This window comes from Callorhinus ursinus, unplaced genomic scaffold (assembly GCF_003265705.2).
Source record: "Callorhinus ursinus isolate GAN/ISIS: 27379988/994484 unplaced genomic scaffold, GSC_fseal_2.0 scaffold16, whole genome shotgun sequence".
In the NCBI taxonomy this organism is placed as follows: domain Eukaryota; kingdom Metazoa; phylum Chordata; class Mammalia; order Carnivora; family Otariidae; genus Callorhinus; species Callorhinus ursinus.
In genome coordinates, this window is record NW_027397078.1 from 17,101,175 (window position 1) to 17,126,738 (window position 25,564).

At 41.2% G+C, this 25,564-nt stretch overlaps 1 protein-coding gene across 2 annotated transcripts in view; it reads left to right on the top strand.

Annotated features, from left to right (window-relative positions):
* DMD (dystrophin) overlaps positions 1–25,564 on the top strand; it is a 2,222,747-nt gene that overhangs the window by 1,846,844 nt on the left and 350,339 nt on the right. For both annotated transcript variants that reach the window (XM_073901937.1, XM_025857655.2), the window contains exon 56: positions 16,310–16,482. In XM_073901937.1, the coding sequence (XP_073758038.1) occupies positions 16,310–16,482 (173 nt within the window). The remainder of the gene's footprint in view (positions 1–16,309; positions 16,483–25,564) is intronic.

A 25,564-nucleotide genomic window follows, 5' to 3' on the forward strand; every position in this document is an offset into this window, starting at 1 on the left:
AAAGAAAGAAAGAAAGAAAGAAAGAAAGAAAGAAAGAAAGAAAGAAAGAAATCCATTGTTGTCTGAAATTCAAATTTAACTGGGCACCCCATGTTTTATCTGACAGCCCTAACTTACTGAAACTTAATTCTTCTGCATAACCCTAGCTGCATAGAAGTCTGTCAAGTGCAGTCTCTATTCCAGCTGGTCCAGCAGTGTGGAGGTTTCAGTGAGCCAATCCATAGCATTAACCAGTGTAGATTTCCTCGCAAGAATGGCTGAAGCCTTTCTGCCCCCAGACACTTTTGCTACCATCTGAATATTTCCCTTTGCATTCTCATACTCTCTGAAATCCTACCCATTTGTGATTCATTTGGTTTAACGCAGCTTCCACTTTTTAAAATGCACAAATCTCCCAGGATGTGCAAGTGGTCAGACTATGCTCGACGAATATGGTTTTCAACAGGTGGGAGAGAAGGAAGGCTTATGAGGACCTGAGGAAAGGTGGGGATAGAAAGAGCTGGGCACCAGGAGGTAGAGCGAAATGGGCAGGTGCCCCTTCAGATCTCCTTTGCTTACTGTTCTGCATTGGGCAGACAGGATTCAAAGAGAAATATTTTCTTTCCATTCTCCCTCTCCCTTTTGTACCCCCCAAAATACGTGCCTCCCAGACCACATAACCCAAAGTAATGATATCAAAATGACATAGATCGTCGACATTAGAGATCAAATAGCTGTATATTTTCTGGCCTGAAATATATGACTACTGTTTCTGTGGAAATTTGAGTTTTGGGTTCTGAACCATTGACTTGCTAATGACTTTGGGTTACAGAACTCTGTAAGTTGGGAACTGCTTTTACATATTTCCAAAGGAAGAATGCTGTATTTGCACCATGCTAATTAACTATTTAGTGAGAAGAAATGTCAGCCTGGAGCCTGAAAAGAAATATTGCCTCTCACAGAAGTCGAGGCTGATGAAAACCAATCATGCCCGCACAATGCGGCTCTTCAGAAACCCAGGAACTCTTTTCTGTTCCCCCATTTTCCCTAGGATTTTCTCTTCTGCATTTAAAACAGTTGGGTAGTTCAAGTTTCAAGGCTACTGATTGTAACAGAGAATCAGGAGTAATTGGAAGCAGTGGGATGTTGGGAGAAGTAATTGAGGGAGCTGCCCTCCACTTTATCCTGTAGGACTTTCCGTAGAAATGAAATCAGGCAGGGAAGGTCTGGCTGAGTGAGGGCAAGCATGCAGTCCTACCGAGAATGGGGCCGTCTCTTCCATCCTTTTATCTCTGGTGCCGAGTGGGAAGGAGGGGAATTCTTTGGCAGAAAACTTTATCCAAGGGTTGACGAGGGTTATTTAGCTAAAAGAGGGTATTGTTACAGTGAAATCAAACTTTGCATGAGTTCTTTGCTATTAAGGCAAATCGAAAGTAGCATTGCATCTTTGATAAGGGAGGTGAGTTTTGCAGATTAACTTGTGAGCTTTCTTTGGAATAAAGGAGACATAAATTGTGTTCATTTCAGAGGTAAAATAGGTTCGTTTTCTCTTCAAAAGTGGACTTTCTTTGAACTTGGTGTCTTCTACCTATCAACACATTATTGCTCTGAAAAGCATGGTAGCTATTAAATGAGAATTTTTCATCATCATTTAGTTAAACACCCCCGAATTATTTTCTACTGACTGTAATTTAATTTCATACATCCAGTGGTATTTTAAAACCCATGAGCTATTTTGTAACTCCCAACATCACAAGGATAAATTTGATTCCATAGACAAAATGTTGTGCCAAACGAATTATAGTCAAAGAGAGAAACAGAAAAAAAATTAGTGGAATTCTCAATGCTCTATGTAAGTCAGACATCATAAGGCTTTTTCATCCTGTGAAGCTCCTCATGATATGTTGAAAAGAGAAGGTAATGAATAGATGGTGTTTAAAAGGCCCCAATCCTCTTCTAAATGCTTCAGAATCCATTATTTAATTATGATCTTAGATCTAAAGTCTGGTCTTTTAAAGGACTTGATGTGTCCTGAGTGGTAGAAAATGTGATTTCCAAATCATATGATATGATTAGCTCTCCATGTGTAAACCAGTAGCCCAGTAACAAAATCATTTCCTATCACTTGGTAAATACTGTAATTGGTGATACTTATGAGTGAGGATCTGGGTAGGCCAGATATTTGGGAAATTGCAAAACTGAAAGTCACATTGATTTTATAGTGCAGAATCAGCCAAGTTACTCTTGAGGTTTCAAAAATGGACCTGCCCAAGGAACATTTTCTTGCTTTTGCAGGCACCAGGCCTTTTTCCAGGAGCAAGCACTCATCCATTCAGGGAACCATAGCATGTAGTTTCCACTTTTCTAGTGATGGCACTTAAAACTGGAAGAAGAGGCTGTAGGATTTATGGAGATCCACTTCTCCGGGCCAGCAAATCCTCTTGGCTTACACCAGTCTGTTTGTCAGTGTTAGCCTCCACGTTCGAGGAGTTTCTTGCAACTTCTGAGGTCTAAGATACAGAGTGAACAGAGGAGGGTACAGAACTCTAACTCATATTCCTGGGCTTATCTCTCCAATGGAGAGAGGCTGTCTTATCTTCTTTTATTTTTTCCGAATCAAGCCATTAGCATGAAACAAGGACATGTAATCTTACCAGAGCAAAATTGGGGTCATGCCATAGGCTAGCTGAGTGAGTGCTCTGTAGCACGATGATGTATGGCCACCGTGCAACAATGCCGCTACCGCATCAGATCTGCCCTTTAATTACATTCTAAATCTCATTTGAAGAGATTTTATCATTATGGAAATTGCTCTGTAAATGTGCCCATGATGAAACCCAATAAAAGTTTGCTGAGAATTGAAGACGGAGGGAGATGAATCAGCAGCTAAAACATTATCCTCAGAGTTTTCCTGGCTTTAGGCAAAACGGCCCATGCAGTAACAACATCACCATGGACTCAGAGGTGTAACTTCCTGATTATTACAGGGCACTTGTGCCTGTGGCACTAGCTCTTCTTCCAGAAGCCGGAGGAAGAGTTCTGCTTTGCAGCTTGGCCGGACTTTTTCTCCCCAACCTCAGAGCCATCACTTGAATTTCTAGTGGCCAAACTGAATCCTCCGGTATTTGCCTCGTGTTCTGGACTCCATGCATGCATGCAGAGCGGGCCCAAGGTTCTTGAAATGGAAGATGGCTTTCTTTTCATGAAATAAAGAACACCTCTGCTTTCTTCTCAAGGTCATTTAAAAATATCTAGACCGCTGGGTTATGGAAAGCACATGAGGAGGATTCATAGGGAAAGAGTAAAGTCAAAATGTTCTTTTCTCTACAATAGGGATTGTCTCCTATCTGTGTAGCATGACTGATTTGAAGTTTCCTTTTAAGCATGTTCTTGATCATCTCTTTCTTCGATCCTGAGCTACCGGACAGACCTTCTAGGGCTACAGCTACATTTAACTCGGAGTGCCAACTTCTGTGTCTCTCCACGGGCCCCTGGCTCAATGCACCCTTTTCCTCTATGTCACTCCCCCTCCCCCTTTCATGTGTTGTTTCCCAAGAAGATGGTGGGTCACAATGGAAAAGGGCCAGGTTACTTGAATGTGGCTAGAGTAATGGGGATTTTGTAGCACCCAAGGGTGTCCTCTGCCGGGCACCACCACCCCCCCAAATGTGGTCATTTTGTGCCTAGATCAGTGAGACTAATTCCAAGATGAGTGAGTCAGCAAAACCGTATTGTAGTCACATCTTTCAATGTGTTCTTCTTCCTGGGAGTTTTCTGTTAAAACAGTACTTGAAAGATCTGTTGTCTTCATTAATTCATTGTATTTCTTGCGGGTGGGGGTAGCTGCCAGCAGGCTGCTGTCCCTCTATTTCCTTTCAGTGGGTCTTGGAAGCCCATGAAATTAGAGGTCATATTTTGTGGTTATGAGTACTTGTGCAGGTTTCTCAGGAGAGGATCCATCATTTTCATAAAGGCATTCATGACTACCAGGACATTAAGGCCCATTATGTGAGACCAGTGTTCATTCTCAAAGGGGGTCCATCCCTGGAGTAACTGTATCAGCATCACCTGGAAACTTGTTAGAAATGCAAATTCTTGATCTCTACACCAGATTTACAGAATCATGAACTCCAGGGTTGGGGCCCAGCAGCCTGTGTTTTAATAAGCTCGCTCAACTTTGAGGACCACTGCACTAGACAAGTTACCAACACCTGCTGCAAAAGTTCATGTTCACAGGTACATGTGGATGACACAGAGAAAACAAGCTCCTCTCTCCCGCCCCCTGCCCCCCATGGACCTTTCCCTCTGGCCACATAGAGTTGCTCAGCTCTGACGTATACTCTTGTCTCATCTCAGCTCATCTTCAACTTTACTCTTGCCCTTCTCAGTGTTTCAAATTTTATCCTCTCACTTCTCTCCTGGTCAGCTTCTCCTCATCCCTCAAGACCCTGTTCACCTATCGTCACAGGTGTGATGGCATCTGCAAATCTTGGTGACAGAGCTAATTGCTCTGTTCCCATTGCACTGTGTCCACTTTAACATTATTGTATACCATTATCACTGAAGACTTTTTCAGGAGACTATTGGGTCCTTGAAATAAGAAACTTATCTCTTGTGGTTTTACGATTGTCTTCGGACATGATTTGGGCGAGGCCCCCATCTTGCTGTCAACCTACCAAAGGGAAAATTCAGAAAGTCAGAAAGGAACGAAACTCTAACAGAACCAAGCAGAACGGTTTTTCAGCAAGCCCCTCTATTTTCTACTCAAGATAACATTAATAATTAGGTATCATCCACTTGGTTTCTTAGTCCCCTGCTGCTGAGGTTTTCTCTATTAAACGCTCAACTACATCAGCAATTTCAGCAGAGATTCATGACAACTGTATAGTCCCTCCATCCCTTTCTGAGAAGTGTAGAACAAAAGCATTTGTCCACAGTAAAGCACTATGGACATAATCTGTTTACCGCTTCTCTTTCTTGGGGTGACCGATATATACTCCAGATCAGTGACAATGATGAAATCCAACTTTCATTTTTCCTTCCTTACTCAGGGCACTGTGAGGCAGGTTTCTGCTGTTTTGTGACATATTCCAGTGTAGCTCCCACATAAAAATTCTTATGATGTAAAATAATCTATCAAAACCTCCATTTTTCTGTTCTAGTTCTTTATTAAAACTTATATAATTTATTTCATGGGCATGGAAAAACCCAAGCCTTTCCAAACCTTACTCTCCTGGAGATAGTTTTTCAGATGTACCTGTTCTCAGATGATAGAAGCATCATCGCATGGCCAAAGGCCAAGGATGCCCTGGGTCTGTTTCAACGAGGGTGGTCCAGGGTCTCTAGGATGTTCCAAACTGAACTGAATGCTTTGGAAAAGATTGGTGGGTATGCAACAGAAGACTCATGAGTGGGTTTCTGGATTCAGCATAGTGGGTTCTAGGAATGAAGAAACATCCTGGATATTTTGCCAGATGCTATTTTGCCAGTTTTGTCATTTATGGCATCCCTTTGGCAGCTAGGCCAGTGTTAGCTATCTTTATATTAATGTCCATATACATATACCTTCTTCTTCCTTTTCCTTATACCTTGCGAAAGAGAGTATGTTTTTTCCCAATCACCATCCACCCTGTTCCATGAGAGAAGAAAAGCTAAATAGGGGGAAGTAACTCCCTAGACACAAAAAAACCATTACACTCTCCAGAAAAAGCAATTTGCTCTACTTGGTAGTAGACAGAAATTAACTCACCAAAGAACAGCAGGGAATCAGACCTAATTATGTCAGTAGGACTTTAGTTAACATCATGATACTAGAACCTTCTTTAACATTCACACTTTATGGAGACCTAGAATTCATTTTAAAGGTAATACCTCTAAGGTGGCTCAGTTGGTTAAGCGACTGCCTTTGGCTCAGGTCATGATCCTGGAGTCCCGGGATCGAGTCCCATATCGGGCTCCCTGCTCAGCGGGGAGTCTGCTTCTCCCTCTGACCCTCTTCCCTCTTGTGCTCTCTGTCTCTCATTCTCTCTCTCTCAAATAAATAAATAAAATCTTTAAAAAAAAATAAGCTTTTGACGAATGAATACCCACAAATGAACACGATCATGTCCAAAGTGTGTTTGTGAATTATTTGGAAACTATCCTGCTCTTTAAAGTGAAAAGATGTAAAATCATCTTAGATTTATGATGTCATTAACCTATTCCAAACAATTGCCTCAGTGTCGGGTTGTTTGTGGTCGTGTTGGGATATTAGGAGAGGTTTCTTTGGAGGGGTGGGGGATGGAATAAAGTTGTTCTGCATTTACAACATTCATAATTAAAATGAGCCAGAGGAAATGAGCTACATGGCTGTTATGATTTCTAGTGTATTATCAAAAATAATTATGGCACTTTGCCATATGTTCTTGCCATGTTCTTGCCTTCTTCTTACATATTGCTGTCAGGATGAGACTTGACATCAACTAATTGCTTATTTCTAATATAGTCTTGAACTACACAGATTCTCTAGAAAGAAAAGAGAGAGCTCTGTGACAAAGAGATTCAGGAAATAGGAGCTTTTCTAACTTTCAATTCTGTACATAATATAGACAAATTGTATAGATAAATGTAACCAGATGTGTATTGGTCCATGGAAAGATAGTTGACTATTTTAAGAATAAGAATGTGTTCTGTTCATTTGGAGCCGTTGAAAATCATGAAAAGTATGAGTTCAGAGTTGACTAAGGAGGAGTCAATAAGGAAATACCTAACTGCAATCTAATTCAGTTGCCTGGCCATTCTTCACAGAGCATCACAGAAAATTGCACAAACTAAGTATCTCACAAGAACCTTAATGAATTAATTACTGTGTTGTATTCCATGTAGCCCAACTCAGAAGATACTTGCTTTGTATTTGAAGAGTGGGGAGGAATTAAGGGGAATCAAAAGAATACCAACTCGGGCAGATCTGTGCCCTAATCCCGCTTCTGCCACCCAATGGCTGTGAGATTCAGACAGGTTCCTTCCATCTCTCCAAATTGTAGCTTCCTCAACTGGGGGATAAGAAGGCCTACTTCATAGAATTGATGAGGAGGATTTATAAGGAGTGTGAGTACTGGTTTCCTGCCCCCACCCCTCATAGTGGCTCTGCAATAATAAGTATGTTTCAGTGTCAGAAAGGCCCATCTGGTCTTTCTCAGATAAGGATAGTTATCTTCAAATGGCCTGATTCCTGCACATAAAGCACAATACAAAACCAAAAGTACCTTCAACATCGTAGGCTTTTAATATGTGGCTATCTCTATGATTTAAATGTGCCATCTCGAGTTTAAGTGTGAAGGCCTTTCAGGATTAACACTGGCAATGGTCTTCTGAAACATGTCTCATGGAGGAAATACTCACCCAATTATGAGCAATGAAGCCATATAGCAATATCTGGAAAAATATTGCAACATTTTTGCAAAAATTTTTATATGAATTTCAGATATATTAGTAAAAAAGAAAACAGCCCACCTAAGGTCTTGTTTTATCTTCCACTACCAACATCATGAAGGCATGTCATTCTTATTTATAACTTAAGTGCTGAGCCAAATGGGTACCAACATTAGCTCCCCACTGTGTCCATGGCACATTAACTCTTTAAAACACCCCCTGTGGTGTTACTCTACCCACCCTTTCTCAGGCCTGGATGTCCTTTAAACCCCACTCCCATATACTTTAGGAGCCCTTCACAGAATGTATTTGAGGTGGGAGTCTCCTGTGTCTATGTAACTATGTGCAGCTTTGGTGTCTGTGCCCTTGCCTTGTCATTGTAATTTACTTGGTACCGATGGGTGAGTGTGTGTATATGTGTGTTTAAAACACAGCATATACAGGGGCGCCTGGGTGGCTCAGTAGGCGGAGCACCAGAGTCTTGGTTTTGGCTCAGGTCCTGATCTCAGGGTTCGTGGGATCGAGTCCCGCGTAGGGCTCTGCACTCAGTGGGGGAGTCAGCTTGAGATTCTCTCTCTCTCTGCCCCTCCCTGCCCTCTCAAATAAACAAAAATAAATCTTAAAAAAAAATAAATAAACACAGCATATATAATGTTTGTCTTACTCCTGGGGAAAGGAAACTTAAAATAATATTTCTGCCTTTAAAATGCTGTAGTGGGGCGCCTGGGTGGCTCAGTCTGTTAAGCGACTGCCTTCGGCTCAGGTCATGATCCTGGAGTCCCGGGATCAAGTCCCACATCGGGCTCCCTGCTCGGCGGGGAGTCTGCTTCTCCCTCTGACCCTCTTCCCTCTCGTGCTCTCTATCTCTCATTCTCTCTCTCTCAAATAAATAAATAAAATCTTTTAAAAAAATAAAATAAATTAAAAAATAAAATAAAATGCTGTGGTGAACAGCTATCACTCTGCCTAATTCTACCTTCCAAAGGTAGACCGAGGGAAGGATGAAAGTGAGTCACACATGCAGCTATTTCTGTAATTTATGAGCACTTGGTGATGGTAACATCCCTCCTCCTTCCTTCCTGGTTTTGGAGCCACCACATTATTGGTTCAGGAATGGCTAAGGCTGCCCATCAGCTAAATTCCTGCCTCCATTCTCTCCCTGCTGCCATTGCCATTTACCCTGAAAACTGCCCCCCCCCAGGTAATCATTCTCAAATACTTTTATAGTATGTCATGTCTGCTGTGGCGAAAACAATGGTGCACATGTGGTGTGGGGGGGGGTGCTCTTTGGTTATGGGGAGCAAATGATATGTACAAATGGATTTCTTTCCTGTTTATGCGATTTCTCTCTGTTCATCCTATTATGCTGTGAACATCAAGAAGGTAGAAGTTTGTTTTTCACCACTGCGGGCCTAGATGCTGATATATGAAATATTAGTGGGAGGAAAGAAAAGTAGGGAAGGAGGGAGGAGGGAGGGAGGGAGGGAGGGAAGGAAGGAAGGAAGGAAGGAAGGAAGGAAGGAAGGAAGGAAGGAAGGAAGGAAGGAAGGAAGGAACGGACTAACTTAAGGGCTGGAACTACATCTTTCTTACATTATATGTGTTCCTGTAGCTCCTAGTGAAGTCTTGGAAGTTCAATAGGCACTTAAGTGCATGTTTGTGTGATGAATAAATATGCAGAACATTTGCACACTGTGACAGAATAAAAAGAAACTAGGAAAAACGTGACGCAGAAGAGAGAAGACACTTCTCATCTTACTTCCAACCTAGTACATCTGAAGTGAACTCTTTGATTTGAAAAAGTAATTTTAAGGCCAGCGTAAACCAGAGGGTCAGACAAGGAGAGAAAGCATCACGTGTTGCCCGAGTTCGGAACTGCTTAAGGCAGTCTGACAAATGGGATTTTGCTCAGTTTCCTCCGGGGCAATCCACCCTAGGCCAGGCCTTTTTAAAGATCAGATTTTGAAATCAAGGTTTGCACCTGGGAATGTACTGAGGCAGGAGAGCAGATCCCTTCTCTCCACTGTTCTACTGCATAAGGGTGAGAATTTTCGAATGAGATGTGAAAGCAAAGACAACAAAGCCTGCAGGATAATAGTCTCTGAGGACCTTAATAACAGCCATTTTTAAAGCACAGCCTGTGGACTCCGAAATCCATAGCCACTCATTGAAGATGCACTGCGATGCAGTGGACCCGAAAACACACTCCTTATCTACCTAGAGCAACCAGGCTCCAAGCCAAACGGCAGTCCTCAGATTAACTCTTGTTTCTCTTGGGATGACAACTCTGCTGCTTTTGAAAGGATTGCAATGGCCACATATAGAATAGAGGGAAAGAGTCACACCCTCTGTGAGTCTGTACCCAACTGCATTTCCTGAGTGAATTAGGAATGTCTGCTGGTTAGATTAGAGTCCTTATAAGGTCAAGACTGTAGGTCCAATTCCTTTATATGGGTGCTTCTCAAAAAAATCCATTAGGAAGGATAGTTCTGTTTTGTTTTGCTGGTTGTAATGTTCAATCCATACCAGACTGATACTTTTGTAACGTGCAATAAAAATGAATTACTTTTCAAACTACAAAAACCAGACACAAAATGCAACCCAGTGCTTTTTATTTTTAGATTGCTGTAAACATTTCTAAAGATTTACTCTTGATTTCTGTTCTCATAATGGAATATGTGGGGTGTGTGCGCGCGCACGCTCCCAAACCTCAAGTATTTAGAGCACATGTTTTGCAAGTCATTTTGGATAGCCAAGCTAAGGGAGTTTTACTTTTGTATGTGTATTTTTGTTTGTTGAATTTCTTTAAAGCATCAACACCTTTTCAGGATAACTATGTTGGATAAATTCATTTCAAGACTTGTATACATACTGCTTCCTTCTTAAATAGAGTTTGCTGAACATAAACCTGCTTTTTCTGCTGAATTTAGGATCTTCATTACTAACAGTAATGATTTTGCTTCACATGCAAGCAAGGTGATGCCTTCAAGGGCTGGTGGGTAGGACTGTAAGAGGTCACACTGTATAACCCGGGTCACCTCTGTGTGCTCGCGGCTCCTCCTACACCTTTCTGGTTCTCTGTCAGGTGTCACTCCTTGCCACGTGCAGTGTAGCCCTGACGGATTACCTTCTCTCCTGTTCTGGATCTTCTGTGTCTGACCTCTTAAGCTCTTGGAAATCAGGTCGCCGCTTTGTTTTGTTTTGTTTTGTTTTGTTTTGTTTTTCTATCAGGTGTATTTGAATTAGGGGAAAGTTATCAGTAAAAAGGAACTAATGGCCTTATTACTCGCCTACTAATTGCTTTCAGAAAAGATTAGAGATTATGTGTCTGTAATGAATTTTATAGGGAGATGTAGTCACTTAGGTTTGTTCTTCCTGCCTCTTTCTGTTTTCTTGCTGACCTCTCGGTTATATCCAAGATAGGGAGGTCATCATTTGCTGGGTTCTTTTTTAGAGACAATCCCATGTACGTAGGAAAGAAAATACTTGGATACTGTTACCCAGGATGTTTGGAAATAGTATCATAACCATTTGTTTGGGTAATAAAAAGAAGGGTGTCGCCCTGCCTCTTGACATCTCTCTTCTTTATTTTGCTTCTAGTAAAACTTTTATAACTTTTCATATTCTTCCCCAGTGGTCTTATTACTTAGGGACCCCAAGGATCATTCTACTTGTTGAGTGAGATAGGACAGAAGTAATATTCCATGATCTTCTGTTTGTCCTACTTTTCCTTGTAAACTTTTATTGTCAGTGACTTCCTGAAAGGTCTTTGCCCCGCTTAGTTTGAGGACCTCGACTACATTCTATCTGTTGCTTCCTAACACACATCACGTGTTCCAGTCAGGCTGTGCGGTTCATTGTCCCTGCTCATAAACCAAACTCACCCCCACCTTCTGCCATTCTTATGTCCTCAGACGAAGTCACATGAGTTCATGAAGTCTATCACTTGATTTCCACCCTGATTCTCTTAGAAGAGCAACCCTTATATTAGCTATTACTTATTAAAGGCCTCTTGTGTTCTGGACACTGTTCAGAGTATTTTATAAAAATTGTTCCATGTAATATTCACAACAACCCAGCAGGGAGGTATTACTACTTAATATTTGGTGAAGCCGAAGAGATTAAAGAGTTTTCAAACGTATGCGGCTAACAAGGGAAAGAGAAGGGACAGACTCAAACCATGTCTACTTGACGGCACTTCGCCATTGCTTTTCCCTGGAGGCTGAGAAAGGACACTTAGGACGGGGGAGGCTAGACTCTTGGACAAGAAGGGGGTGTGAGATTTGAAAAAGCTCTCCAGGGAACAGGATTCTCCCTACTCCTAAAACTGCTGCGCTGTGGACATACCACTTGCCTGACAGCTGAACTTCTTGACATCACCTTGGAGATTTGCTCTGCAAGTGCACAGAATTTGAGGCTCTGTGGTTCTTTGTGGGGGGGCAACAAATTATGTTTTTTATTGGCACGCATTTTCTCAATTTATGTTATCTCTTGTTGTATTGGATATGTCTCTGTCCACTGCTTCAGATCTCTTTAACAGTCTCCATGTTATTAAGACCATACAAAGACTCTCGGAGTATGGAAAACATTACTCTGCGTTGTCTGATGGCAGTGCTAGATTTGCTGAAACTGAGGCAGGAGTATGAGTAACAGGAAAAATTAATTGGGAACATTTTTATTTTTTTTAAGATTGTATTTATTCATCTGAGACAGAGAGATAGCATGAGCAGGGGGAGAGACAGAGGGAGAGGGAGAAGCAGACTCCCCACTGAACAGGGAGCCCGACACAGGGCTTGATCCCAGGACCTGGAGGTCATGACCTGAGCTGAAGGCAGACTCTTAACCATCTGAGCCACCCAGGTGCCCCTATTGGGAAAATTTTTAAATGAATAGGAAAAAAAAAAAAAACCCTCAAAGGCGACATAGCCTAGAGATTAAGAGCAACAGTCCCTGGAGTTCCAACAGCCTGGGTTTGAAATTTGGCCACATGGTTTGTTAGCTGTGTGACCTTGGGCACTTTTAGTTAAACTTCTCTGAAATTTCATTTTTGTATATGTAAAATGCAAATACTTCTCGTGCCTACGCCAGGTTACTGAGAGGCCTCAGTGAGCCCATGTACACCCAGTGCTCTGACCAGCATCTGGTGCAGAGTAAGTCTTATACATGTTGTCGCTGCCACTGTTTCTGTGGTTATGTAACAAATACCTTTTTTTTCCTCTGCTCATTTGTTACTGTTCTTTTTAAAGAATACGATCACAAAAAGAAGAGAGAAATTAGACACGCTGCCTTGGGTGTAACGACTCAGGCTTTGAAGGATCTTTTCTAGTTAAGTCAAAAGTGAAATAAAGCTACTTAAAAATGCCTGCCAGGGTTACTTTTTGTCCAGGTGGGCTATCCTCTGAGAATTCTCTCTAGCCCCCACACCTCCTGCTTTTCTGTGGCCCCTGAGTCAAAAGTTCATCTTAAGCTAAATGCCATCATGGTAGTTTTATGCAGGTGTGAGTGTGTCCCTTCCTCCCTGTTCTGTCAATGTCTCCTCCCACCTAGGACTCAGGCTGCCCACTTGTATTGAGAAATCTCCACTACAGTATGGCAGCCTCCAGGAAAAAAAAAAAAAAAAGCCTTATGTTCCTCACCAATACTCACCTCCATTTTGGGGCAGGCTACCTGTGTCCCATAGCTTGACAGGTCCCCTGCCATCCCCAAAGAACATGGGCAAGGTACATTGATACTGATGTGTCAAGTCACTACTTAGTGTTATGTTCACGTGGCTCTTGTAGACAAAGGAACACGTTGCTGAAGGGAGAACTTCTGTTCCGACAGCAAAGGTATTTTGGAGTAAGGAGACCTTGAAAACTTCCGGTTTTTGCTCACAGCTGGTCCCAGATGCCCAACTGTCAAATAAGAAGTGAAAAAGGTAGTCAGGGGTCCATTTTTCATTCAGAATAAATCAATCCTTGTGGGTCAATTTCTGATCAAAATCAGTAATGCAGACTTTCTGGGTGCTTTTCCCTCAATAGTAGTCCCCCCTCCCTTGACAGGAGTAGCCTTGTTCAGCTTCAGCAACTACTGTCTCTTACAACCGGTGCTCACAGCAAATGGGGCGGTGGGAACAGCCTAAGATCTTCTAGAGTCAAAAGAACTCGAATTCTAATGCTTACAAGATAGGTGACTTTAGGCGAGTCAGTTAAACATCTCTCCACCTCAGTGCTCATATGAAAAACAGAGAAAACATGTATTTCACAGTGCCAGGACGAAGAATAAAGATCTACATTTGTGTTTTGTACCTTTTACCATTCATGCATGTGTCATTTGTCACTGTCACCCAGCACCATGACCCAGAGAAGGAGTACCGAGCTATGAGTTACCTTACTGCCAATGCCAACACTTGACTTCAGCCACTCTGAACTTCCAAGGGGGCAAGTGGGAGTTTTTATCCCAACATCTATGAGGTGTGGCAGGAAATTCTCATCAATATTTAGTTGGTAATATGAATAAATAAAAAGCACACACTAGATTTTAGGAAACGTAAAGACAGAGCTGTCTCTTGCATGCTTCTCATTTTCCTCCAGTACTGAGACTAGACAAATAGTGCTCAATAAATACTGGTTTATCGATTTTACGTTTATTTCTTTATTGATGATACAACAAAGATGTTTCTGTGTGGTATAATGGAAATTGCAAAGATGAAAATTAGCAAATTAATGAATCAACTCCCTATCTATGCTTGGGAAGACCTCTCATTTTTTCAAGAAGGTGTTGATGATTTCATGATATACATGATCTTGAGGAACTATTGATTGAGCTCAATGCAGGATATAAAAATTCAAGTTAACTCCCACTTATATGCATGTTAATGAATAAAGCTGGTGGTATTAGTCAGAATATATCTTCTTTTCTTGAACAACTAAAGTTTTGGTTTCAATCTAAGCGTGTCCTCTGAGGCAAAGTTTTCAATCAAGTACAACAAAGAAGAAAAGTAAAGTAAAAAGAGAAAAGTGGGGGAATTATATGACTAACTTGGATCTGTTTGCTTTGGAGTCCTGACATTTTTAGATAAATTAACCTCACTTTTCTCTTTTCCTGAAGAAGTGGCAAATTCAGGAGGGCAGGTTTTGCCATGTAGGTACACACACATAGAAGAGACATATGTTTGTTTGATCAGACTCTGTTCTGCAAGAAGCCCAAAACCAGTTTTCCACCACATGAGCTAGTTTCAAAATCAGGCTATTTCCTTCCAGAAGGAGCCTGTTTGTGACGGGATAGAGATAGAAGCTGCTTGGTCTGTTGGAGTATTTTGCTTCTTTCAACGTTGGATGTCCTTCGATCCGTATTCCCTCTCATGACTTCCCATCACAGAGAATGGGACAGAGTTCTCTTTAGGGTCCATCTGTGATACTTTCGCTGCCAAAAAGAGTGACGGGAGACATTCATCATTCATCTACCTGACTTGTGCGACATTCCGAGTCTAAGAGTCGGTGACTGAAACCGCAGGCCAGTTCTTCAGAACTGCTAACATGTTACTGCTGCCACTGCCCCCTTACCTCAGAAGAGTAATTTAATTCCATTTTAGAAAGAGGGAGCGGGAAAAAAAGAGTTCCTAGTTACACAAATCAATCCAATTGTTCAGAGCTTCAGAATGAATTTTTCAACTTGTTGAACAGAAGCATACAAATCTCTAAAAGCAAGTCAGATAATGTACAAAGCCTCTATTCATTGTGTAGGCAGAAAGGAATTCTGGTCCCCGGCAGCTCTCTAAGGAATGTTCCTTTGGCTTTGACTGTTCTGTTGGGAACAAGGAGGGAAACACATATATAAAATGAATTTATAATGTCTCTGGCTTATAATGGCAAAATGATAAGAAAAGTTGGCTGTTTAATATAAACTGTCAGTTGCATATTCCAGGCCTCCTCTCTTTGAGGTCCCTCCCACACCCACCGGCCTGGCCACCGTTTAGTGAGGAGTACAAAGTGGCTGTTTATTATTATTGACTGGTGAGGACTGTGCTCTGAAATTTATTCTGTCAACAGAATGTAAGCAAAGTTGGCATTTTAAAGCAGGGCTCTTTCAGTCGCTGGTTTTTCTCAGGATTGCTATGCAACAGGATCAGTGCTGTAGTCCCCGGTTCAAGCTGAAAATGTTACACAGGAAGACATACCATGTAAAGGTCAGATTCTTCTACTGTGATAATTTTCTTGATCTGTGTATATACAAATGAGGTTGAATGTGTAATCGCTTATCATAACTCTTATCAAGGTCCTGTGGAATTTCTACCTGTCAAGCCTAAAAATACTACAGTATTTTAAATGGGAGATCTTACTAATAAATGTATGATGCTGTAATAAATGTGTGATGCTATGATGCCAAGGTGAACTTAATGTGTCTTGTCAAGAAGATGCTCTCCTACGATAGAATCCCATTAATGTGCTGGAGCTGTGGACCGAGCACAACCTTGTTTATTAGTCTCTCCATGCTTTTATGGTCCGAATCAACTCTACAGATTACTTAGGTGCATGGAAAATATGACTTAACCCGTAGTGTAATGAAATGATTGGCCCTGGGGTGTACTTCATCACAGAATTTTATTTCATATCACTTCCAGAAAACATCATCTTTCGTCTGTGGACCAGTCCATGTAACTTACAAAATTTGTAAAGTTGCAGATGCATCATGTTCCAATTCATATTGTCAAGGAACAAATTTATTAGACCTATTGAGATGTCCACTGCCAATCTACGTAATAACATGAAGAGATAATGCCCCAAGAAGAGTGAGTCGGAGGTGCATCTTCTTGTTAGTTGGCCCAATTGAAATGTCTTTTGAACAAGCAGTTTATTTTTTACAGTTCTCCAGACTCACATTTAGCCAATCTCTCTTGTTTGGTAATTCCGCCTGTGTTCTTCTTCCTGCTATCTCGTAGGACCTCCAAGGAGAAATTGAAGCTCACACAGATATCTATCACAACCTGGATGAAAATGGCCAAAAAGTCCTGAGATCCCTGGAAGGTTCTGATGACGCAGCCCTGTTGCAAAGACGTTTGGACAACATGAACTTCAAGTGGAGTGAGCTTCGGAAAAAGTCTCTCAACATTAGGTAGGAAAAGATCGGGGACAAAAAAGCCAGAAATGAATTAAAATGGGAAGAGTTCCTTCCCTTTCCTAGCTCAAGTGGCTAATATCTCATATGTTTATGTAAATTACCCAATTTTGGAATGATTCATTTTATTTTGAATAAATGAATCATTCATTTGCTTGGTATGGAGATGATACTTGAGGGTTCAGATTAGATTAAAATGGCGATGTTTTATAACCACGGGAGAGATGCATATTAAGACATTAGAGTGAATTTAAATGAGGAACAAAGCTATCCTAATTTGATAGAGTTCTCTCTTGGCTTACCACAGGATTATACAAAAAGTGATAAAATTAACGTATGTTTATCATGGAATTCTTTCTTCGGCGTTACTCTAAATGCGTAACAGAGGACATTCCTTAAATACCCTAACGCCTTGTAAATAACACTTTCAAGGAGACCTCTCCATAGCTCCTGCGGCTAGGGAGAGATTATAGACACTTCTGGGCTTTAGCTCCCTCTCGGTTTTGTCACGGTGTCCTCTGGAGACTAAGCCTTTTGTTGTTGTCTACTCTCCTCTCTTGTATCATTGCCCCTTTCATTGTATCACCTTTCTCCTGAGAAGCTAATGGATGCAGCTCAGCATTGTTGTAAGGAGCACAGAGTGAAGCTCTTGCTGTACCCCTTGCGAGATGGTTCGGTGGAGGGGCAAAGAGCAGGGATGGTTAAGTGAAATGCCCGGTGTCACGTAAATGACATGGGAAGTACAGGGAGTGGAAGTCAGGTCTCCTGCTTTCTGATCAGTTGCTTGTCCTAATTCACATGTCTTTATAAAAATGTGTTGTGCTTTCCTTTGTGTCTAGAAGAGGGGTCAGAGTGGAGGGTGGTAGAAGAGGGCGAATGGGCATCACGGTGGTTATGAGGGAGTGTGCTAAACCCTGGGAGGAGGTACTACCTTTGGGTCATAAGATTACAGAATGGAGATTTCTTTTTCTTCTTTACAGTTCTTCTAAATTGGCCAGACTTTTGACATACAGCATGTTTACTTCAGTAATGAGGGAGAATGTCACTGAAATTTTGTAATTCAAAAGCACTCTTGTAAAAACCTGCACTTAATGTGAAATAATAAGAATGATAGCAACTAACGCACAGCATATCATATATCCTTACATGCCCTGGGCACTTTATATTTCTTGACCCATTTCATGCTCTCAGCAGCCCTACATGATACGCTCTGTTATTATTCTGTCTTTATATTTAAAGAAAGTGAGGTATAGAGGGGCTAAATAATTTTCCTAAGGTCATTTAGTTAGTAAGTGGCAGATCCGAGATTGAATGAATACAGGGAGTCCGGCTCCAGGGTCTGGGCTTTTAACCATCATATTATCCTGTAGAGTATAAAGCAGAAAGGAAAAGGTAAGACTCACCTAACTTTGACATATAAATACATACTAAGTGAAAGGATGGAAGAGAGTCAGATATTTCTAAGAGTAGAAAAGGATTTTTTTTTTACCTATAAGGTTTTCCCCTCAAGTTTGCACCCCAGCTTCCAAGACGCTCATTTTTATCTCCGTGTTTGGTCCATGACATTTGTACCGATGTGTTGAGGATGCATTGGGGACAACAATGGGCAGTGGCATTTTCAAAGGCAGCGAGACTCCATTCGCTTCCCACGGCTTAAACTCGAAGAGAGGTCAGTGTGCGTAATGACAAAGGCCACTTTCATAACCTCTGTCGTTAAAAAGGAATGAGACGTGTGAAATGGGAAAGATATTGGCGGATAAAGTAAAAGAGAAGAAAGTTACTCTTTTTTGCAGGGAAGAAGAAAGAAAGGTGCTCTAACTGTTTTGCACATCACTCAGTGCCTTTCCTCTCCTTCATGTGAACTTGATGAAATGAAAGGGGAATCGAAAGCGGCAAGCAGCGTGTCAGCCAAAATATGGGCTCTTCCTTCTCAGCAGTTTCCCATATGCTAGCCCCTGCAGTTTAATTCTTGCTGTCGTCAATCAAGTGGAAAACAGTTACCTTGGCTTATCTAAGGTGCTGCAAATTCCAGGATTTAAATATTCTGATCAACAGTTTCAGCTTCTAACTAGATCTCTCTCATAATACCCTTTGTGTTATAAGCACTCACTTACCAAAAAAAAAAAAAAAACGAAGAAATAATTCTTCACATCAGAGTGCTTCAGTCTCTTTCCTGACACGTCGTTGAAATAAGGATATCTGTCAGTCCGGACTGAATGGCAGGCTTCAGCTGAAAGCAGCCCAGTACAGGCAGCGATTTGTGAGGGTGATGAGGCAGGAGAGCCGGACCCTGGAAGCGTTAGACACAGAACCATTCATGACGCCTAGAAGCTGGCTCTGTGAGTCTGGTCAGTTCCTCCATCAGCCTTATTTTATAGTGAAAAGTCACCACGACTAAAAACTCGTTGCAAAGATAGCCCAGAGAAACAGCCCTGTGTTTGCCCAGGCTATTACACATCATCCTACAAAAGATGCCAGTTGGTTCTTTGTCTTAAAAGGGATTCTGAAGGCATTTTTCTATTTCAAAGTATAGAAACATCAGTACTTAATTACACAGGTGTCCATTTTTTTAAGTTTTTATTGAAATTCCAGGCAGTTAACGGGACAGTGTAATATTAGTTTCAGGTGTAACATGTAGTGATTCAACGCTTCCATCCACCACCCGGCGCTCATCACGACAAGTGCCCTCCTTAATCACCATCACCTGTTTGGAATCCAAATGATTTTAAAGTATCCGTTTGCGTTCTGTTGGCTCATAAGAGGTATCCGTGTGCTTCCAGTTCCAAGTCCATATTATGTCCCTCTCCCTCCATTTATTTTCCTTCTGCCCTATGTCTTTTCTCGGCCTGTGATTATGATTCTTACCTAAGTCTCCATCATGTCGTTTTATATTGATAGATTTGTCTCTGTTCCTTTATGCATTGATATCATCCATAACACAGTTACAAAACTATTCTTCCTTGGACATTTCTAGCTCATTATTCGCTTGTTCAAGAACTTCAGTCTTGTCGGTGACCATATTTTACTCATTCGTTCATTTATTCTTTTCATTCCACAAATATTTACTGAGTCTTTACTGTGTACTTGGCACTCTTCTAGGCACTGAGGATACAACGGAACAAAACAGGCAAGAGAAAAATCATTGCTCTTATGAAACTGATGTGTAGTCATCGGAATCCAGTGGCCCCCCTACTCTCCACCTGATGAGACCCTGACAGTCCCTTCTCTTTCCTGTTCTTCCTCTGCCTCCCAGTTCCTCCCTTGCTGAGCAATCTAGCTGTTCCTCGGCATGGATTCTCTGAGCCGAGGAGATTCTGCTTTTTAACCCCATTGCTGCTCTCCACCGGTTTTCTCACTCGCCTGTGTGAGTATGTACATTTGCCGGTCCTCACACTTGGAACGCCATCCCTCCTCTCATCCTCCACCTTTTCATCCGAATCCCACACTGAATCTTTCCCTCTCTGACTGTTCCTTCACTTTCGGGTCTTTCCTGTGCTATTCTCATTTACACCGGATGGCACGTTCCTTTAAGTATTCCTGAGTTGTTTCAGAGGGCTGTGCTTGCTGCCTCCAGCTAAATTAGATAAATATAAAACTCCAAGCGCTACTCTTTCAGGGGAATACTTTGAGAAGGATAGGTATTAACCCTTCTCTAAATATTTGGCAGGATTCACCTGAGTCTGGTCCTGGACTTTTGTCTGTTGGGAGTTTTTTGATGACCGATTCAGTTTCATTGCTAGGAATCGGTCTGTTCACATTCTATTTCTTCTTGATTCAGTCTCAGAGGACTGTATGTTTCTAGGAATTCATTTGTTTCTTCTAGGTTGTCCCATTTGTTGGCATATAATTTGTAATCTTTTATAATCAGTCCTTTGTATTTTTGTGATGTCCACAGTAGCTCCTCTTTTATTTCTGATTTTATTGAAGTCCTCCTCTTTTTGTGATCATGGTATCTCTCCAGCCAGGTAAATCGTGACTCCTTCTTTTCGTGCTTGAGGAGTCTGACTCAAGGCTTGTATGTTTTGTTTATCCTTTCAAAAAACCAGCTCTTAGTCTCATTGATATTTTGTACTGTTTTTAAGTCTCTTATTTCATTTATTTCTGCTCTGATCTTTATTATTTCCTACCTTCTACTGCCTTTGGGCTTTGTTTGTTCTTCTACTTCCTTTAAGAGTAAGATTAAATTATTTATTTGAGCTTGTTCGTGCTTCTTGAGGTAGGCCTGTATCGCTATAAACTTCCCTCTTAGAACTGCTTTCGCTGCATCCCCAGGGTCTTGGACCACTGTGTTTTCATTTTCATTTGCCTTCAGGTATTTCTTGGCTTCCTCTTTGACTTTTTCATAGACCTATTGGTTGTTAAGTAGCACGTTGCTTAGCCTGCACGGGTTTGTGTTTCTTGCAGTTGTTTTCTTGTGATTGATTTCTAGTTTCATCCTGTTGTGGTCAGAAAAAATGTTTGATACGATTTCAGTCTTCTGAAATTTTTTGGAACTGATTTTGTGGGTTATCACATGATCTATCCTGGAGAATATTCCATGTGCACTTAAAAAGAATGTGTATTCTGCTGTTTGGGGTAGAATGTTCTGTATGTATCTTTTAAGGCCATCTGGTCTAATGTCTCATTCAAAGCCACCGTTTCCTTATTGACTCTCTGTCTGGCTAATCTATCCAAGCTCTAAATGAGTCAGTAAGGTAGAGTAGAAGGAGTCCTGGACCAGTATTTGGGCGACCTACTTTCTCTTCTGGCTCTGTTACTAACTGCCTAGCATATGATCTTGAGCACATCGCTTACCTGCTTCAGACTACAATATTCTCCCTGACTGAAATGATGAGATGTGACCAGAGACATGAGTGGTCTCTTCAATTTCCCTAGCAAGTCTACCAACCTATTATTTTTAATTCTGCAGTTACTTTTTATGAATCTAGGCAAATTATTGAAATTTTCTACATTGGTTTCCTGATATTGAAATGGCACTGATTAAGTTCAAAGATACGGTGTAAGAAAAAGTAAATAAGATGTCTTGGAGAGAAAAGAATCCTTTAATTGAAATGGTATAGTACCATCTCATAATTTAGTTCAAGGAAAGTATATGCCATCTGTTCCATATGCATTATCACATCGCATTGTGTCCAAGAGGTAGAAGGAGAAGTAAATACTCAGTGAGAGTTGAGTGCCACTGAACAAAACAAAACACTAATTGTTTTAGGTGGGAGAAAAATAAAGTAAAAAATTTTTACTTGCATGCATACATACATGCATGTGCACATTCACACACACACACACACGCAGAGTTATTGATGACATTATCCAACATCAGAATTGTGATCAAAGAAAGTGTTTCTCATTCTAAAATATTCCATTTCCACAACCTTGCATTTTAATTTTGAAAATATTAATAATTTGGGAATCAGTCTAGTGAATTTTTTCCATAAGAAATATGTATGCAGATTTCAATTCAATCTGTCACCAGATTATATTTTCCAGGTTATTGTATATACTATTAACTATGAGAAGCACATGTGTTTTCAAAATAATTTCAGCAAAATTTACATTCTGTGAGGTTTTATACTTGGGAGAAAAACTTGTAAATGTTATATGCCAATACTCACTTTTATGGAATTCTGAATGCTAATTTGAGAGTCAGGAATACCAACATGATATAGTCCACAACAGCAATAAAACTCTTAGAGAGTAATCAGTATTAGAACTTAGAATAGCTAGTAGGAAGGGAAAAATGAGGAGGGGGAATCGGAGGGGGAGATGAACCATGAGAGACTATGGACTCTGAGAAACAAACTGAGGGTTCTAGAGGGGAGGGGGTGGGGGATGGGTTAGCCTGGTGATGGGTATTAAGGAGGGCACGTACTGCATGGAGCACTGGGTGTTATACGCAAACAATGAATCATGGAACACTACATCAAAAACTAATGATATAATGTATGGTGATTGACGTAATAAAATAAAATTTAAAAAAAGAAGTTAGAATAGCTTAGAGGCTTTTTCTATGATGGGGAATAAACAAAGAGCAAAAGGAGGCACAGTCTTTCTACTTTTGAGGAAGAAAAAATGCAACTTAGACATAGACTATTTCTGACCTCCTTTCTCTTACTCTTGGAATGTTAATTATGTTTGAAAGTTGGAGTTCATGGCCCAGCTGGACCAAAAAAAAAAAAAAAAAGTTTACTTCTCTTTGAGTTTAATTCCCTCTCTTTATTTAAAGCCCCCAAAGCTCCCATTTTATGTCTATGATTCCTTATTACTTCTGCATTCTTACCTTCTCTTTCTATATGCTTAAGTGCTATCTTATTACACAAGGGTACCCAAGATATACAGGAGGGAATCATTAGTTTTATAAAAGGAGTCACAGTGAAAAAGGAATTCAGTGTAACACATTTTGCTTTAAGAATACATGCCTTTCAGAGTAAAGTTTTATTAAGGATTTCAAACTAGGCCTCAACCCAATCATACTTGAAATATCTGTGTCTAGAGAACTAATAATCACTTCAGCAGCCCCTATAATTCTTAGCACCCTGACGCTGAGGAGTTCCTTAAAGACAAGCATTGTATCCCGACACACCTAGAGGTTCTGCATTTTACCTCAGCCTTACAAATTGTAGACATTATCTGCTTATTAAAGATCAACGCTTGCCTTGTTAAAAGCTAGTAGCCCCTCAGCTCTTTTCTTCATTAATAAAGATTAATAGAAAATGGATAGGAGCTAAGTATGCCCCTTCAAACCTCCGCGTCTATTTTCCATCGAGCAGGTAGGGGTAAATAGAATCTATTTGCCAATCAGTAGGAAGGCTTTTTGCTCAGGGATCCAAAGCATTTGCTGAAAACCACGAAGGTTGGGGATTTCCTCACATAAGGAAAGTCTGCAGCTTCCATTTCCCATGTCTAACTAAATAGGACAGCTCAAGTTATGTGCCTCGGCACTGTATTTAAACGTTTGCATCCCAGCTCCCACATATGCAAAACAAGAGGGTTGAACAAAAATCTCATGAGATTCCTTCCAGCCCTAAGGGCCTATGATAAAACCAGGAGGGGGAAAAATAAAAGAGTCATTACAAATAGAAAGAAACATTTTCCCGAGAGACATTCCCAATACAAACATAGGTTAATCATTTAGAAATATTTGGTATAAGATCTTGAAAATCAAAATAGGGCAACTCCTTCCAACAATTGCATTAGAAATGTGTCTTGAAGACACTTCACAAGCTTAGCGTAGCCAAGGAAAATGTTTTCTGAGCTCTTGGTGTTTTATTACATTTAGATCGCCTTCAAAATCACGTCCTTGACAAATGCCACCTTTGCCCTGTGGAGACCGACCAGAGATGTTTAGGGCATACAGGAAATACTTCAAGAAATTATTTCTTAAAGAACGGTCCTGGAGTTCCCCTGCTGAGTTGTGAGGGTTCTTGTTAAAAGTACAGGAAGCCTCGAGGCCGAACCTGGGAGTCTGTACCTCACACAAGCCATTCGCAGGGTTCTTATGCCCCCTGAAGTTTGAGAACCAGGGCTTCAGATTGCATATCTTTGTAAGTGTGGGTTTCAATCAGGAGGCATTATCTGGCTGCCTTTTTCCTCTCCCGCCCTTACCCAGTATCCCTTGTCCTTTGTGAGCCTTTTGCTTCCATTCTTGTCACCACTCTCATACGTTAGCAAGGGAAAGAAACAGTGATTTGATATGGAGTTAAGGTGATCAAACATTCCGAAATGTTGCCTAACTCCATACTGTAGGTCCATGAGAGCCTTTTGTCACCTGAGGTCCCGGGTCCTTCTTCCGCTCTTCTATTAGCTCTCTGGACTGTCCTGCCTCCCTGGCTCTTAACAATCTCCCTGTCTCCTGCCCTGAAGTTTCTCTTAGATCCTTTAGAACCAAATTCCCTGGGTCTCAGAGCCATGTTTTCCTCTTGGGGACACAAAGGGTGTCATTGACCCGGTAGTGATTAGTCAACCCCATTTTATCTAGAGCCAGGGTTGTAGTAGTGCCTTGTGTGAGTGAAGCTGCAGCTGGATGCCTCACTGTGGGCAGCCTGCCTTTCGGCATCTTTATCTTCCTCCAGGCCTCTCCACCACAGGGCTATTTTGTTTCTTCCACCAGAGAGAGGGAGGCCAAGCATTAGGCATCTATGCATTCTTCCTTACCTTTCGCTCTCTCTACTCCCAAGGCCTCATGGGGATGTAGCGGTGCTCAAAGGTTCTTTATTTATCCCAAGCCTCTTCTCCCATGCACTGCTTATCCACATCTGGACCGTGCCTCTCTGCCTACCTTCCCACACGCCCCGCTTGACATCCTCACTCACCCTCGAGGGGACCATGCTGCAAATTCCAGACACCCCAGGGAATCCCTGTAACCAGTAGGCATTACGTGCCATTAAACAGCTAACATCTTGCCTAGGGAATTCTCACTGGGGCTTATCATGGAAGAGCGATAGGTGAAAGAGAGAGGAAACAGAAGCAGCCAAGAAGGGACCTCTACGCTCTATGTGGTCTGCGCTCTTATACTGAAGTTGTGGTATGGTATTTCCGGATTCCTTTATTAGATAATAATGCCTGTAGAGTCTTGAACAGTTTAATTCCTCTGATGGAAATGCCTCCCGTTTTTCTGGACATAACGTTTGTATTGCTCATAATAGAAAAACAGTTCTGACCATTTGGAATAGAAAGCCGAAGGAATAAGTCAGCTCTAAATCTACCTGTGAGGGCTACACTAGTTGTCATTTCAGAATTTTTTTGTACAGAGTCAAGTGTGTGCACACAAATACACACACATGCATGAACATTTTAGAAAAATAGATTGTAGACATTTTTGGAACCTGTTTTCTCACTTAGCAACTGATAGGGTGATCTCTTCCATACCCCTAAATATTTGCTGATGCCATCACATTGAACAGTGCATAGGATTCATAGGATTTGAACCTTGCATTGTATGAATTCACCATTATATATGTAACTGATTCCCTAATATGGCATATTTAAGTTGTTTCTACTTTGTGTCAATCATAAGTGATGCTATAAATAACATTTTTCTACCTACATCTTTGTATGATTTTTCCAGTTACTTCCTTAATAT